The 18181-nt window shown below is 38.3% G+C and overlaps 1 protein-coding gene across 1 annotated transcript in view; it reads left to right on the forward strand.

The window, feature by feature from the left end:
* The first annotated feature begins 887 nt into the window (after positions 1-887).
* Positions 888-18181, forward strand: part of ACADL (acyl-CoA dehydrogenase long chain) — a 37449-nt gene continuing 20155 nt past the window's right edge. The window contains exons 1-5 of the mRNA XM_007470018.1: positions 888-964; positions 5017-5172; positions 5759-5896; positions 12942-13106; positions 17324-17390. Coding sequence (XP_007470080.1) covers positions 888-964; positions 5017-5172; positions 5759-5896; positions 12942-13106; positions 17324-17390 — 603 coding nt within the window. The remainder of the gene's footprint in view (positions 965-5016; positions 5173-5758; positions 5897-12941; positions 13107-17323; positions 17391-18181) is intronic.

The following is an 18181-nucleotide window of genomic DNA, read 5'->3' on the forward strand; positions in this document are numbered from 1 at the left end:
GTTCAGAATTCTGAAAAGAGCAGAGTTACCAGACCCTTATCACTCTGTCATGCAACAACCATTGCAACATCTCTGAGCGTTCCCAAGCAGCATGCCTTGCTCCTTTTCCATACCATATACAGAAAGGTATTCATCCCACTGGAAACATGCAGATCCTATCCAATCAGCGGGTGACAGAAGTCCGTTTGTTCTCTGGCTATAAAAACAGACAAGCAGGGTATCTGCCCAGTAGTGGGGTTGCTGGCTCGGATCAGCTCGCTGCTTTGTGACCACCTAGAGGGGTGGGATAGGGAGGGTGGGAGGGACGGAGACGCAAGAAGGAGGGGATATGGGAATATATGTATATGTATAGCTGATTCACTTTGTTATAAAGCAGAAACTAACACACCACTGTAAAGCAGTTATACTCTCAATAAAGATGTTAAAACAAACCAGACAAGCAACCCACGCTCAGGGTCGGCGTTCCCTGGCTACCAGGAAGTCGGCCAGCTGTTCTTGCAGCGACCCTTCTCTTTAATAAACTCTATCTTCCTAACAAAAAAAAAAAAAAGAAAGAAAAGAAAAAGAACAGCTTAGATATACAAAAACGCCGCAGGGAAAAGTTGAACCGTTTTGCGTTTAGGATCTTTCCATTGGTAAGATTCTAGAGAGGGGCGTGTCCCAACGCTCGGCGACACGCCACCCGCCGGGCCACAGGAGATCGCGGCTCCGGGCTCCGGAAGGGCGCCCAGGGCGCATTTACCAGGGCGGCTGCGCGACGTTTTTCCGGCGGGACTGCACGGAGGAAGGTCCTGGGGACAGTCCGCTGGCCCGGCGCCTGGCCTTGCGCGCTCGGAGTCACCGAGAAGACGAGTCCGTCGCCCCTGCCACCCCTCGCTGTCCCAGCCATGGCCACACGCCTCCTCCGCAGGGCCCTACGCTTGTGGGGCGGCCGCTGTGCGCCGAGCGTGCCGCCGGCCTCGAGGTGAGTGCCCGCCCCGCTTCAGCTGCGCCAGCCGGGAGGCTGCAGGGCCGGGCCGCGACACGCACACCGCTCCTGGGGGCTGGGAACCAGCCGGCGCGCGCTTGAGAGGCCGGCTGCATCGGCCCCCGGGACTTGGGCTGAGCTGTTGGGGCTAGAGAGGGTGGGAGAAGGGGCTGGGCCTTGCCCCTTGGCTCCCAGAACCTGGGTCGGACCCACTGGGGCGAGCGCGGGGTCGCTGGTCTAGCAGCTTCAACGCGGGGACAGCCGAAGGAGGGGGGCGTCCCTAAATTCTCCCTCTCTGGCCCCAATCCAACCCGTCTGGTTCTGAGGCCTGTGGTCGGCACCGTGAGTCTGCATTTGGAAGAGTTCCTGCGAGGCGAGGGCGGGGAGTCACCCCTTGGCCACAGTTGCAAGAGTTGGAGCTACGACCTTTGGCCCAGTTAGATACGTGGCAAAAAGGCACCGCCCCATAGTGAACTTGGGAGCTGGACTTCCACCGCCTCCCAGATCTTGAGAAAAGCACTTGCAGCGATGCTGACCTAGAGAAGTGTCATGGAGAAGACATCCTGGAACAGGAAATACCTGGCGACGGCCCGTTAGACAATGAAATTAACTTGAGATTTAACAAATCCTTTAATTAAGTAAATGCAGAGGAATTAATGGAGAGAGTTTCTAAGTGGCTCAGTGACTATTAAGGTAGTGTTTATAAGATCAAAAGCTTCCTGTACCGTTCTGACACCTCAAATACAGTCATTGGATAAACAAGCTGGAAGCACCGAGGATTCCCTATTTAATGAGAGTGACAGGATGGATAAATTAGCTCATGGTGGCCTTAGGGTAACTCTAAGATGCTATGGGAGGGGGAAACAAAACTGCTGCTCGTGAGGACTGGGAAGGCTTCACCGAGGAGTGACTTTACATTCGGATACACATACTTTTCTAAGCTCTTCTCCGAACTTCATAAGACAGTGATGCTCAAATTTTTTGGTATCAGGACTCCTTTGTGCTGTTAAAATTAGAGGACCTCCAAGATCTTTTGTTTATGTGAGTTTTATTTATGGACATTGATGTCAATAGATATCTACAAAACTGGGAAATGTTACAAATATTTAGTTTACGTAAAAGTAACTCATTACATGTTAACATAAATAACATCTTTATGAAAAATAACTTTTCCAAAAAAGAAGTGAGATGAGTGACATTGTTTTACATTTTTGTAGGTCCCTTAATGTCTGGCTTAATATTAGACAGTCTGATTTTCATACCTGCTTCTGCATTGTCAATTGTGATAAGTTATTTTGGTTGAAGTATAGGAAGAATATTGGAAAAAGGAGGACCTGAGGGACCCTCTGAATAGGTCAGAGACTCTAGTTTTATTATAACAGGCTTCTTAAACTTTAATGTGCATATGAATCACTTAGGAATGTTATTAAAATACAGTCGACCCTTGAACAGCATGTATTTGAATCGTGAGGGTCAACTCACATGGGAATTTTTTTCCATCGTAGATACTACAGTACTATACAATCCAGGCTTGGTTGAATCTGAGGATGCAGAACCGTGCTCTGGAGGAAGCACAAATATGGAGGGCTGACGGTGGGGTATACATGGATTTTCAACTGCATGGAGGTTGGGCGTCCCTAACCCCTGTGTGTTTCAAGTGTCAAATGTACAGACTGATTCATTTGGCCTGGGATGAGGCCCAAAATTGTGTATTTATAACCAGCTCCCTACCTGAAGGTGCTGGCAGAGACCGTCTCCCTTTTATAATGTAAATGAGGCTTTAAAAATAATGATAATAATTATAATTAGAGCCTAGCTTGTTAGATGAGTAGCAGTTTAATGCTTTAGGAAAACAATGGACAATTTATTCAGTACAGATTTCCTGGTTTTTATGGGGAGAAAAAGGACTGATTTATTTTGTACGGGTTCCTTAGTCTTGACAAAAAATGGATATTCCAACAAACTTACTGCCAAGTGTTTTGATTTTCTTCCCTCTACATGTTCTCTCTTGAACACTTTTGACTGATCTGAAAATCTCTGTTCTTTCTCGCACTTCTTTCACTTTCCTGTGTCTTGGTGTGTTTTACTTAGAAATGTTCCAGAGATTTCTTTAATGTTACATGGGATATAAAATTTTAAGATCCAGGCAGACTTGGATATAAGTTCCACTCTATTATTTACTAATTACGTTGACAAATGATTCAGTGTCTTAGAGCTCCAGTTCCCTAGTCTCAGAACATTTTTTTCCTTGAGGAAAAATCCCAAGTATGGACTAATGTGTGCATTATAAAGAAATTGGAACAAGTCATTTCAATATAAGATGAAGTAGATTTTAGTCTCTTTTACTGTAACATTACAGTGGTGTGCAAGGGGCCCTTGCTCTCTGTTGTATCCCAAGTTACCTGAATGGTTCCTAGTACATATTAGGCACTCAGAAAGTATTTGTTGGCTAAATGAATAAATAAGCTATTAAAAATGATGATTTGGCTGACAGAGTAGCAAACCAGAAAAACATGAAGATAAAAGGCAGACCAGGTATAAAAAATGTAATATTAAAAGTTCTCAGCTAAAGGTTACCACTTAAAAGACATTTCAGATTGTATTAACAAATAAAACTCAACTAAAAGTTGTATATAAAAGATAAGTCTAAAGCAAAATGAAACAAAATACATATTAAGTGTATTAATCAGCTCAGGCTTCCATACCCAAATACTATAGACTGGATGGTTTAACAACAGAAATCTATTCCTCATAATTCTAGTGGCTGGATAGTCCAAGATCAAGGTGCTGGCCAGTTCATTTGCTGGTGAGAACTCTCTTCCTGGCTTGTAGATGGCCCCCTTCTCCCTATGTCCTCACTAGGCCTTTCCTTGTTGTGTGCACACAGAGCTATATCTTTCTCTTCCCCTTTTTATAATGTAAGCCAAGCCTCTTGGTTTAGGACTCCACACTTATGACCTCATTTAACTGTAATTACCTCCTCAAAGCCATATCTCCAAATACCATTACATTGGGAGTCTGAGCTTCAACATGAATTGGGTTGGAGGAGGGGGCAGGCACAATTCAGTCCATTGCATTAAGAAAAGATATATAAACTGGAAAAGAATAATCCATTTCAGGGGGAAAAAGACTGAAATAGCCTAATTGCCAATAAACAAGACTGGGTCTTTTCTGGACTAAGAAGAAGAAGAGGAAGAGAAAGAAAAGGGAAGGAAAGGACAGGATAGGATCAGATCAGGTCAGGGTCCAACTAAGGAAGAGAGAAACCCAAAACAATATGATGCAAAACAGAAAAACATCTTTTGGCGATATTTATATATATGATAAAAAGTTTTTTAGATGTGAGCTTAAAAATGTACAAAGTGGTACACAGAGTTTCAAAATCTTTTCAGGCATACCCCCGGCCAGGGCAGGGGGCGATCTGAAGACCATTGAACAAAAGGAACTACAGAGCAGTGTCTTTTTAAGCTTAATATGGGGAGTGGGGAGGTGCGGGGAGAGGAAAGGTCAGTTTCCAAAGATTTTGAATAATTCTGGACTAATCCCTACAGAGACTGGTGGGCACTTTGATTTTGCTTTACACCCAGATTGTAATGTGGCAATAAAAGTCAACACAGTTTGCATCCTATACACCTGCCATTTGAAATTGTATGACTCTGGATAAACTATTAATGGGGGAGGTTACATTGTTTTAAAAATTGTACATTACGTGAAAACTTATCAGTATTATTCTATTGTACTATTTGAATTTTACATTATTTAATTGGCATCACCATACAGTACTATTCTATATTCTACTTCAGCTCAAACATGTGATTAGTTCTAGGCGTGACATCCTCTTTAGGGATTTGGAAGTGAAGCCTGAGTTGAATAATGGTAAACTACTTCTTAGTCTCATCCAATCGAGATAGATCCTAAAGTGCTGCTGCTCAAATTTGAACCAGTTTGTCAAATTTCAGACTCTTTCTTTCATGTTGTTCAGTGACTTTTAATTTGGATGTGAAGAGTAACAATTCACTTAATTTTCATAATGTATGTATATTTTTAAGATGTTCTCATTCTGGAGGGGAGGAACGTCTAGAAACTCCTTCTGCTAAAAAATTAACAGATATAGGAATTAGAAGAATCTTCTCTTCAGAACATGACATTTTCCGGGAAAGTGTAAGGAAGTTTTTTCAAGAAGAAGTGATTCCTCATCACGCAGAGTAAGTCACACATTTTCTTTGAAAGTAATGCACGTTAGAAGTCCAAGAAGGACCGTTTCCTAGAATGCTCTTCATTGTTCTCTAGAAAAAGTACTGTGTTCAGAGCTTTATTAACATTTTAACCACTCTTCAGGATAATACTGTAAGATTACGGGATTCTTAAACTAGTTCAAAGCTTCTTAAATGAGTTTTAAAATATACAGTTAAAAAATATGTTGACCTAATCGACTGCCAGTTTTTTCTCCTGCAAAAAATGGGTTTATGGTCCACAACCATGGGGATCTATGTGCAAGTCGCTGCTCAGCAAGGGAAGGAGAGCACTTTCATGGAGAGGAAAAGGAGGTTAGGAGGGCTAGAGTAAACAACGAGTCCAAGGCTTTTCAATGACTGAGTCTTTCCTGGGAAAGAGGAATCTTTCTTTTACTTGTTGGGCCGTGCTATTGTCACAGGGTGTGAGAGCACCCTCTTTTTAATTACCTTAAATTAAGGGACGATTCCTGAACAAAATCATTCATAAATTCAATATGTGGCCATTTAAATAATATGAAAAACATTTTTCTGATTTTAAAATGTTTGTTACTTGCAGATGGGAGAAAGCTGGAGAAGTGAGTAGGGAGCTTTGGGAAAAAGCTGGAAAACAAGGACTGCTTGGTGTCAATATTGCAGAGCATCATGGTGGCATTGGGGGGGACTTGTACTCATCAGCTGTTGTTTGGGAGGAGCAGTAAGTATGAAAGCATTTGAAGTTGAGTCTTGTTTCGTCAGTTCACTTTTCTGAGTGATGATTTTAAACTGTTTTCTAATCTTATAAGATTGAAAATCCTCTTTTAAGTTGTTAAAATAGGTGCTTCATTTCTAATTGACCCATGTATCTGTTTCATACATAAGAACAAATGAAGATTTCAGCTGATAAATGGGCAAAAGATTTGAACCAGCAATTCATCAAAAAAGAAATGAAAATAGGTTTTTTAGATGAAAAAAGTTTATCCTTACTACCAATCAGATGCAAAATAAATTAATCTGGAGGTATCATTTTGAGTACAAAAGTTAGTGAAAATGAAAAATCATAACCAGTGCTGACAAGGTTGCAGTGAAAGTGACACATTCATATACTCTTGGTGATGTTGTATATTGGAACAATAAATGCCTTGGAGATTAAAAGCATGGATACATAAAAAATGAAAGTATTTCTGCTCTTAAATATTGGGTTGGCCAAAAAGTTTGTTTGGTTTTTTTTTCCATAAGATGGCTCTAGTAGCACTTAGTTGTCTTCAACTTCATTCAGAATATTTTGTTAGATTATATTGTGACAGCTGTCATATTAGCGTGCATTTAAAAAAAGACTTATTAAAATTGGTGAATTTTTGTGTAGCCATTTTAATATTGAAGGTGGAAGAAAAGAAGCAACATTATTGGCATATTATGCTTTATTATTTCATGAAAGGTAGAAATGCAACTGAAGCACACAAAAAAAAGATTTGTGCAGTGTATGGAGAAGGTGTTGTGACTGATCGAATGTGTCAAAAGTGGTTTGCAAAGTTTCGTACTGGAGATTTCTCGCTGGACGATGCTCCCCGGTCAGATACACCAGTTGAAGTTGATAGCGATCAAATTGAGACATTAGTTGAGAACAATAAATGTTATACCACCTGGAAGATAGCCGACATACTCAAAACATTCAAATCAAGGGTTGAAAATCATTTGCACCAGATAGCCTCATCCACCAGAGGGCAGACAGCAGAAGCAAGAAGAACTACAATCCTACAGCCTGTGGATCAAAAACCACATTTCACAGAAAGATAGACAAGATGAAAAGGCAGAGGGCTATGTACCAGATGAAGGAACAAGATAAAACCCCAGAAAACCAACTAAATGAAGTGGAGATAGGCAACCTTCCAGAAAAAGAATTCAGAATAATGATAGTAAAGATGACCCAGGACCTCAGAAAACCAATTGAGGCAAAGATCGAGAAGATGCAAGAAATGTTTAACAAAGACCTAGAAGAACTAAAGAACAAACAAACAAAGATGAACAATACAATAACTGAAATGAAAAATACACTAGAAGGGATCAGTAGCAGAATAACTGAGGCAGAAGAATGGAAAAGTGACATGGAAGAAAAAATAGTGGAATTCACTGCTGCGGAACAGAATAAAGAAAAAAGAATGAAAAGAAATGAAGAGAGCCTAAGAGACCTCTGGGACAACATTAAACACAACAACGTTTGCATTATAGGGGTCCCAGAAGGAGAAGAGAGAGAGAAAGGACCCGAGAAAATATTTGAAGAGATTATAGTTGAAAACTTCCGAAACATGGGAAAAGAAATAGCGAACCAAGTCCAGGAAGCGCAGAGAGTCCCACACAGGGTAAACCCAAGGAGAAACATGCCGAGACACATAGTAATCAAGTTGGCAAAAATTAAAGACAAAGAAAAATTATTGAAAGCAGCAAGGGAAAAACGACAAATAACATACAAGGGAACTCCCATAAGGTTAACAGCTGATCTCTCAGCAGAAACTCTACAAGCCAGAAGGGAGTGGCATGATGTACTTAAAGTGATGAAAGGGAAAAATCTACAACCAAGATTACTCTACCCAAGGATCTCATTCAGATTCGATGGAGAAATCAAAAGCTTTACAGACAAGCAAGAGCTAAGAGAATTCAGCACCACCAAACCAGCTCTAAAACAAATGCTAAAAGAACTTCTCTAAGTGGGAAACACAAGAGAAGAAAAGAACCTACAAAAACAAACCCCAAACAATTAAGAAAATGGTAATAGGAACATACATATTGATAATTACCTTAAACATGAATGGATTAAATGCTCCAACCAAAAGACACAGGCTTACTGAATGGATACAAAAACAAGACCCATATATATGCTGTCTACAAGAGACCCACTTCAGACCTAGGGACACATACAGACTAAAAGTGAGGGGATGGAAAAAGATATTCCATGCAAATGGAAATCAAAAGAAAGCTGGAGTAGCAATTCTCATATCAGATAAAATAGACTTTAAAATAAAGATTATTACAAGGGACAAAGAAGGACACAACATAATGATCAAGGGATCAATCCAAGAAGAAGATATAACAGTTGTAAATATTTATGCACCCAACATAGGAACACCTCAATACATAAGGCAACTGCTAAGAGCTCTAAAAGAGGAAATCGACAGTAACACAATAATAGTGGGGGACTTTAACACCTCACTTACACCAATGAACGGATCATCCAAACAGAAAATTAAGAAGGAAACACAAGCTTTAAATGACACAATAGACCAGATAGATTTAATTGATATTTATAGGATATTCCATCCAAAAACAGCAGAATTACACTTTCTTCTCAAGTGCACATGGAACATTCTCCAGGATAGATCACATCTTGGGTCACAAATCAAGCCTCAGTAAATTTAAGAAAATTGAAATCATATCAAGCATCTTTTCTGACCAAAATGCTATGAGATTAGAAATCAATTATATGGAAAAAAATGTAAAAAACACAAACACATGGAGGCTAAACAATAAGTTACTAAATAACCAAGAGATCACTGAAGAAATCAAAGAGGAAATCAAAAAATACCTAGAGACAAATAACAATGAAAACATGACGATCCAAAACCTATGGGATGCAGCAAAAGCAGTTCTAAGAGGGAAGTTTGTAGCTATACAAGCCTACCTCAAGAAACAAGAAAAATCTCAAATAAACTATCTAACCTTACAGCTAAAGGAAGTAGAGAAAGAAGAACAAACAAAACCCAAAGTTAGCAGAAGGAAAGAAATCACAAAGATCAGAGCAGAAATAAATGAAATAGAAACAAAGAAAACAATAGCAAAGATCAATAAAACTAAAAGCTGGTTCTTTGAGAAGGTAAACAAAATTGATAAACTATTAGCCAGACTCATCAAGAAAAAGAGGAAGAGGACTCAAATCAATAAAATTAGAAATGAAAAAGGAGAAGTTACAACAGACACCGCAGAAATACAAAGCATCCTAAGAGAATACTACAAGCAACTCTGTGCCAATAAAATGGATAACCTGGAAGACATGGAAAATTCTTAGAAAGGTATAAGCTTCCAAGACTGAACCAGGAAGAAATAGAAAATATGAACAGACCAATCACAAGTAATTGAAACTGTGATTAAAAATCTTCCAACAAACAAAAGTCCAGGACCAGATGGCTTCACAGGTGAATTCTATCAAACATTTAGAGAAGAGCTAACACTCATCCTTCTCAAACTCTTTCAAAAAATTGTAGAGGAAGGAAAACTCACAAACTCATTCTATGAGGCCACCATCACCCTGATACCAAAACCAGACAAAGATACTACAAAAAAAGAAAATTACAGACCAATATCACTGATGAATATAGAAGCAAAAATTCTCAACAAACTACTAGCAAACAGAATCCAACAATACATTAAAAGGATCATACACCATGATCAAGTGGGATTTATCCCAGGGATGCAAGTATTCTTCAATATACGCAAATCAGTCAATGTGGTACACCATATTAACAAATAGAAGAAGAAAAATCATAAGATCATCTCAATAGATGCAGAAAAAGCTTTTGACAAAGTTCAACACCATTTATGATAAAAAAACTCCAGAAAGTGGGCATAGAGGGATCCTGCCTCGACATAATAAAGGCCATATAGGACAAACCCACAGCAAACATCATTCTCAATGGTGAAAAACTGAAGGCATTTGCTCTAAGATCAGGAACAAGACAAGGATGTCCACTCTCAGCGCTATTATTCAACATAGTTTTGGAAGTCCTAGCCACGGCAATCAGAGAAGAAAAAGAAATAAAAGGAATCCAAATTGGAAAAGAAGAAGTAAAACTGTCACTGTTTGCAGATGTCATGATTCTATTCATAGAGAATCTGAAAGAGGCCACCAGAAAACTACTAGAGCTAGTCACTGAATTTGGTAAAGTAGCAGGATACAAAATTAATGCACAGAAATCTCTTGTATTCCTAATGAAACATCTGAAAGAGAAATTAAGGAAACACTCCCATATACCGTTGCAAGAAGAATAAAATACCTAGGAATAAACCTAACTAGGCAGACAAAAGACCTGTATGCAGAAAACTATAAAACACTGATGAAAGAAATTAAAGATGATACCAACCGATGGAGAGATATACCATGTCCTTAGATTGGAAGAACTAATATTGTAAAAATGACTATACTACCCAAAGCAATCTACAGGTTCAATGCAATCCCTATCAAATTACCAATGGCCTTTTTTAGCAGAACTAGAACAAAATATCTTAAAATTTGTATGGAGACACAAAAGACCCTGAATAGCCAAAGCAGTCTTGAGGGAACAAAACAGAGCTGTAGGAATCAGACTCCCTGACTTCAGATGATACTACAAAGCTACAGTAATCAAGACAATATAGTAGTGGCACAGAAGCAGAAACATAGATCAATGGAACATGATAGAAAGCCCAGAGATAACCCCCCGCACCTATGGTCAAGTAATCTATGACAAAGGAGGCAAGGATATAAAATGGAGAAAAGACAGTCTCTTCAATAAATGGTGTTGGGAAAACTGGGCAGCTACATGTAAAAGAGTGAAATTAGAACACTCCCTAACACCATACACAAACATAAACTCAAAATGGATTAGAGACCTAAATGTAAGACCGGGCACTATAAAACTCTTAGAGGAAAACATAGGAAGAACACTCTTTGACATAAATCACAGCAAGATCTTTTTTGATCCACCTCCTAGAGTAATGGAAATAAAAACAAAAATAGACAAATGGGACCTAATGAAACTTCAAAGCTGTTGCACAGCAAAGGAAACCATAAACAAGACGAAAAGACAACCCTCAGAATGGGAGAAAATATTTGCAAATGAATCATCGGACAAAGGATTAATCTCCAAAATATATAAACAGCTCATGCAGCTCAATATTAAAAAAACAAACAACCCAATCCAAAAAATGGGCAGAAGACCTAAATAGACATTTGTCCAAAGAAGATGTACAGATGGCCAAGAAGTACATGAAAAGCTGCTCAACATCACGAATTATTAGAGAAATGCAAATCAAAACTACAATGAGGTATCACCTCACACCAGTTAGAATGGGCATCATCAGAAAATCTACAAACAACAAATTCTGGAGAGGGTGTGGAGAAAAGGGAACCGTCTTGCACTATTGGTGGGAATGTAAATTGATACAGCCACTATGGAGAACAGTATGGAGGTTCCTTAAAGAACTAAAAATAGAATTACCATATGACCCAGCAATCCCACTACTGGGGTGGTGGGATGAATTGGGTGATTGGGATTGACATGTATACACTGATGTGTATATAATGGATAACTAATACGAAAAAAAATACATTAAAGCCGAGTGGAAATGTAAAGAAAATTCGTAGAAAAAAGAAAAATCATTTGCACCCGCTTTCTTATGTTAATCACTTTGATGTTTGGGTTCCACGTAAGTTAAGCACTAAAAACCTTCTTGACCATATTTCTTCATGTGATTCTCTACCTAGACCTAAAGAAAACATTCCGTTATCAAAACAAATTGTGACAGGCGATGAAAAGTGGACTCTGTACAATAATGTGGAACGGAAGTGATCATGGGGCAAACGAAATGAACCACCACGAACCACACCAAAGGCCAGTCTTCATCCAAGGAAGGTGATGTTGTGTATATGGTTGGATTGGAAGGGAGTCATCTATTATGAGCTCCTCCCAGAAAACCGAACGATTAATTCCAAAAAGTACTGCTCCCAGTTAGACCAACTGAAAGCAGCACTTGACAAAAAGTGTCCGGAATTAGTTAAGAGAAAAAGCATAATATTCCATCAGGATAACACAAGACTGCGTGTTTCTTTGATGACCAGGCAGAAACTTTTACAGATTGGCTGGGAAGTTCTGATTCCTCCGCCGTATTCACCAGACATTGCACCTTCGATTTCCATTTATTTAGGTCTTTACAAAATTCTCTTAATGGAAAAAAATTTCAATTCCTTGGAAGACTGTAAAAGGCACCTGGAACAGTTCTTTGCTCAAAAAGATAAAAAGTTTTGGGAAGATGGAATTATGAAGTTGCCTGAAAAATGGCAGAAGGTAATGGAACAAAAGGGTAAATATGTTGTTCAATAGAGTTCATGGTGAAAATGAAAAATTTATCTTTTATTTTTACTTAAAAACCAAAGGAACCTTTTGCCAACCCAATATAAAAAATAATATCTACATACAAACATCATTGCCATGTTAGATCATAATTCCCCAAGTTTGGAAGCAATCTTAATGTCCAGCTGTAGGACAATGAAAAAGTATATTGTAGTACATAAGCAGTTTGTAATATTTTGCAGCTATTTATTGTGATAAATTTTGTAAGTACAAAATTTATACCATGACTGCAGTTATATTAGAATACGTATATCCTATGGCAAAGGTCATTTGCTAAAATGAAAATAGTTACTATGTTAGGGTAATACAGTTATAGGTGGTAAATTTTTTAAAACGTTTTATCTTTTATTTCATTACATAAGTGATCATTGAGCTCTGCTAGAGCACTGTTAGAGCCAGAAATTAAAAGGTTAGTAAAAAAAAAAAAAAGAGAGAAAACCTTCAGAAACTTCAAAGGTTTGCAGGGAGACAATCTATTACCACATAATGTGATAGGACCTTTAGTACTTTGTTGTTGTTTTCTAATTGAGAAATCAAAGAACTAAAAAGAGAACAAAATAACTATGTTGTGCCTTAAAATGTCTTCTCTTTTTGCTTTCTAAGAGCATATTCGAATTGCACAGGCCCAGGTTTTAGTCTTCATTCGGATATTGTCATGCCCTATATTGCAAACTATGGCTCAGAAGAACAGATTAAGCACTTCATCCCCCAGATGACTGCAGGGAAATGTATTGGTGCCATAGCAATGACAGAGCCTGGGGCTGGAAGGTAAATCAACATTTGGTTGGTTTTGAAATGCTGGAAGCAATGCCTTAACAGCAAATGTTTTCTCAGTACCCGCTTTATACAACACTCTGAGTGATATGCTAAGACAGATACAAAGATGAACACATTGTCATTTCCAACCTTAGGTAACTTCAAATTCCAGTAGGAAAATAAGGCCTTATCATATACAAATAAGAACACAGCAGATTGTATTTTATGTTTTATTTGAGATATTAACATAGTGTGATGTAAATAAAATGTTAGAATATGAATTATGGGCATGTTGGGAATTTGGGGCATGTTGAATTTTAGATGTGGTGTGACATTTCACATTGAAATGTCCAGCAGGCTATTAAAAATATGGATTTGGAAGTCTGGATACAGGCTGGAGGTGGCAATAGGCTTTAAAACCATTCGTAGATAAGAAAGAATTGAAGCAATGGAAAAGAATAAATCATTTAGTCATTTGATGGTTACTTAATAAGTGTCTTCCGTGTGCCAGGTATACAGTGGTAATCAAACCAGATGTGGTCTGTGTGCTTATTGAGGAGAAAGACAAGAAACACGTAAACAAATATATTTAAATTATGATAAGTACTGTGAAGGAAACAAGATGCTGTGTTAGAGACTCATGGTGCATGTGTGTTTGGTGGGGAAGGGAAAAACTCATATTTAGATATGACTGCTAGGGAAGACGTATAAAAAGTGGTTATATTTAAACTGAGATCTGACAATTGAGAAATTTGCAAGAGCAGCCATGTGGTGGGACCTGATCCTCAAGGGGTAAAGTGAAAGGATGAAAAGGAGACCAAGAAGGAAACCTTGGGCATTGCATTCCATTTGGAACTGTACAGAAGATGAAGCGACAGAGACAGAAGGATTGAGTTTGAAGGAAATCTAGACAACTGCTATTTCATGAGCTCGAGGGGAAGTGAGTTTGAAAAGGCAGTAGGAGAGGAGTGAGAAGTTAGTAATGTCAAGGCCACAGAGATGTTGAGAATTGAGAGTCATGGCAGCCAGTGGTGATCTTTTGATTGTGATTTCAGGAGAGAGGAGAGGCAGAAGTTACTTTCGAAGGGAGTGAGATGGGTATTGAGAAAACAGAGGCAGAAAAGACAGACTGATTTTTTTTCAGAATTGTGTGTTATATGGCAAAAGAAAGTATAGGGAGGGGACAGTAATTTGACAAGCCAGCATGGTCAGGGAAATGGCTTATGTTGAAGAGAGCAGTGACTAACAGGCCAATGGGAAACAGGCAGTGCAGAGGAAGAACTTACAGATGTGGCAGAAACAGTAATTGAAAATTCAAGACTTGTTTCTGCAAGATCAGACCCCGATATTTTAAAATTTTTGTCGGTGCTGTTTATTTATTTATTTATATGGCTGCGGTGCGGCATGCAGGATCTTAGTTCCCTGACCAGGAATCGAACCTGCACCCCCTGCAGTGGAAGTGCAGAGTCTTAACCACTGGACGGCCAGGGAAGTCCCAGTGCTGCTTATTTTTAAATGTCTTAGTATGCCATGGTGTTACTTGGCAATTTGCTTAAATTGTACTTATCTTTCCCAGATATAAATCTATAATTAAAGGCCAATACAGAAATTTAATTTTGCCAAGATAAAAAGGTTTTGTTGGGAATTCCCAGTGGTTAGGACTCCGTGCTGTCACTGCCAGCGGCCTGGGTTCAATCCCTGGTTAGGGAACTAAGATCCGAAAAGCTGCACGGTGAGGCCAAAAAAAAAAAGTTGCATTTACTTTTTTGCCTAAAAATGTGACCTAAAAGAAGTAGGAATTTAATCTTCTTCCTTTGCTTTTAAGATAACTCTCTAAGATAACTGGCCTAATGACCAATATTCTGATTGCATCTTATTAGCTCACGATCAGTATGTTTTAGTTCCAACCCACTGTATGTCAGCTCTCACCTAGAGGCAAAAGTATCAGTGAGAAGTCTTGATCTATCCCCAACTTAAACACATACCCACAAAGGCTTGCTTGATTTGTGTTTTCTTGAAAATTCTCTGTGCTTCTATAACAAATTACACAAACTGGGTGGCTTAAAACAACAGAACTTTATTCTCTCACGGTTCTGAAGGCCGGAAGTCCAAACTTGGTATCAGTGGTCCCAAATCAAGGTATCAGCAAGCCCACAGTCCCTCCAGAGGTTCTAGGGGAGAATCCATTCCTTGATTCTTCCGTCTCCTGGGGGCTGCCGACATTCCTTGCTTTGTGGCATCATGACTCCAATCTCTGCCTCTGTGGCCATGTTGTAATGTCCCTCTTTAGTCCGTGTAATCTCCCTCTGCCTCTCTCTCACAAGGACACTTGTGATTGCATTTAGGACCCATCTAGATAATCCAAAATTATCTTCCCATCTCAAAGTCCTAAATTAATCACATCTGCAAGACCCTTTTTCCATATAAGGTAACACTTAACAGGTTCCAGAGGTTAGGACCTGCTATCTCTAAGGGTCATTATTTAGCATGATACAGAGAGTGATAAAGTGCCATGGGATATATAATACAAAGTCCATGTACAAAAAGGAGAATCAGAAAATTTTCACAAAATAAGTGATGTGGACTATTTAATATATGATGCTGTTCATTGTAGGATGTCTTTGAAAATTGGAAGTGGAAACTACCTAAGTCTTCAACAATAGCAGATTGCTTTAAAAGATTCATGATGAATCCAATGCATTTGGTTTCAGGTCCCTTCCCTGATCTTTGGTCATGATTGAGTTTGTCAATGTCCCCCTTAATTACTAGTTTTAGAAATCATACTTTATTACTTTATAGTGTATAAGAGAAGGATATCAGATATCTACCCCCTTGAGTTCTAAGTGGTTGTATCACCATGGCATGAGGTCTAGAAAGGCATGAGGCAGTAGTCACAAATGGAGCAGTTCATGGGACCTATGGAAGCCCTGGAACGTGTTTAATTTGGTTAATCTATTTAATTTAAAAACAAACCTTGAATCAACTTTAAAAGCCAGAAAGATGTACGTAAACATCCATATTCCTGGATTTTCTTGAAAATTTGGAACATCTGACAATACTATGTTTTTCTTATTTCTGATTCCTTATTCCTATTGGCTGGGACATAGCCCTTTAGATGGGATATGAGTTCTCCAATCTTTTAGATGCACCACCACTTCTAGTTGTCTCCCTGAAACCATCTATTATTGAATCCTACCTGCTGGATTTCCTACTGTAAAGAAACCTCTCTTAAGTCTCTCTTAAAAGATAAATGAAGAAGGCTGTCAATGTTTCCAAAAAGTGAGACGGAATATACTTATTTGTGGAAATAAAGAATATTCTTGTGTGTTTAAAAATATATATCATAACAATAATTCATATGATGAAATTCTATGCCACTAATAAAAGTTTTCTTATAGAAAAACATTAGATATTATTAAAAGATCAGGATCATATGTATGGTTCCAATTTTATAAAAATACATATATCTGTGTATCTGTTTCCATAGAAAAATACTGGAAGGTTGTATTTTTTAAATGTTTATTACAGAAGGTAAAATTGTTTTTTTAAATTTTTTCATTTTTCTCCTTTGTCTTGAATATTGCCTGCATTTTTCATATTAAATTATGAATATTTGTTTAGTTTATATCTAGAAAAATAACCTATTCTACTTGTAGAGCAGGCTTGTTAGAGGACGTGGCATTTGAGACATAGCCTTTTTTTTTTTTTGGCCGTGCTGCTGCGTGGCTTGTGGGATCTTAGTTCCCTGACTAGGGATTGAACCTGGGCCCTCAGCAGTGAAAGCATGAAGTCCTAACCACTGGACCACCAGGGAATTTCTGACATAGTCTTTTAAATAGCTAAACTTTTGAACAGTAGAGATAGGGGAAGGAACCAAAGTGAACAGAGGCAGGAAAGGTACATGGGCAAATAATCTGAGGTATATAGTAGGCATTGAAATGTCTTCTGAGTCCAGTTTGAGGGTCTTGGTTGCTAGTTGGGCCTTGTTATGCTCTATAAAATCTGGTTAGTCTATGTAATCTCAATCAAATATTCATTTGTATAAATAGTTTAGCATATGTCAGACATGACTTTTCAGTGCATTTGTGTGAATGTTCCTAATATTAGTTAAATGTCAATTTTTATAATGGTGTAACCAGTTTGAATTATCACAATAGATACATACTTACATAACATTTGCATAGTTCATTTATTACCAATTAATGAATTTTTTATCCTCTCAATTATAGTGATTTGCAAGGAGTGAGAACAAATGCCAGAAAGGATGGAAGTGACTGGATTCTCAATGGAAGCAAGGTGTGTAAAGATGGGCTTCCATAGCCCTCCTCCCCGGAGTCATGCTGTGGGTAACAAAGCCTCAAAGGCTACTCATCATTGAGTCTCTCAGATCTAGAGACTCACACAGGAACTGAGTTTACTTGAGTTGGCACAGGAATTGAACTGCTTTGTTTTAGAGACAGTAAGAATTGTACAACATTTATATTACGTGAGATCTGTTCCTCTTGTATGTTCCTTTTGTATGCCCCCTCACTAATATGAAAAACGTTTTAGCTTCCAAACAGTCCTTATCAAACCAGAAAAGGAAAAGGTGAGGGTCACGTTGTCCAAATAGGGGACAAACAATAGTTAATAGTTAATGAATTTGATGTTGATGAGAAGTGGAAGAAAAGACTTATAAATAAATATCAAGAAGAGTTTCAAAAGATTTTAGGAAAGATATTTCTGATGGAATTTGAGAGCCCTTCAACCTTTCTGAGCCTCACATCAACCCACTGATAAGATTGGAGAGCACCTCTGATTAAGGTTACAGACAGGCTCAGAAGTAAATATATCCTTCAGAATCTAATATCACTGATGGCAGAGGTTTTTGTTTACCTAAAACTGTGATATACACTCAGTAACTATTTGTTGTTGACTGAATATTAAGTGAGGAAAAGATATTCATTGTCTACACTAAGGAAATCTTGCTAAAAATGTTTCAAAGCCTGGTGAAGAACTAATTTTTGGTTTTTTTTCCTTCGACATTTAACAAAAATTTCTTATTAGTTTTAGGCTAATACCTTTGCATTTGCAAAATCACAAGCTTG

Source organism: Lipotes vexillifer, unplaced genomic scaffold (assembly GCF_000442215.2).
Source record: "Lipotes vexillifer unplaced genomic scaffold, Lipotes_vexillifer_v1.1 scaffold138, whole genome shotgun sequence".
NCBI classification, from domain to species: domain Eukaryota; kingdom Metazoa; phylum Chordata; class Mammalia; order Artiodactyla; family Lipotidae; genus Lipotes; species Lipotes vexillifer.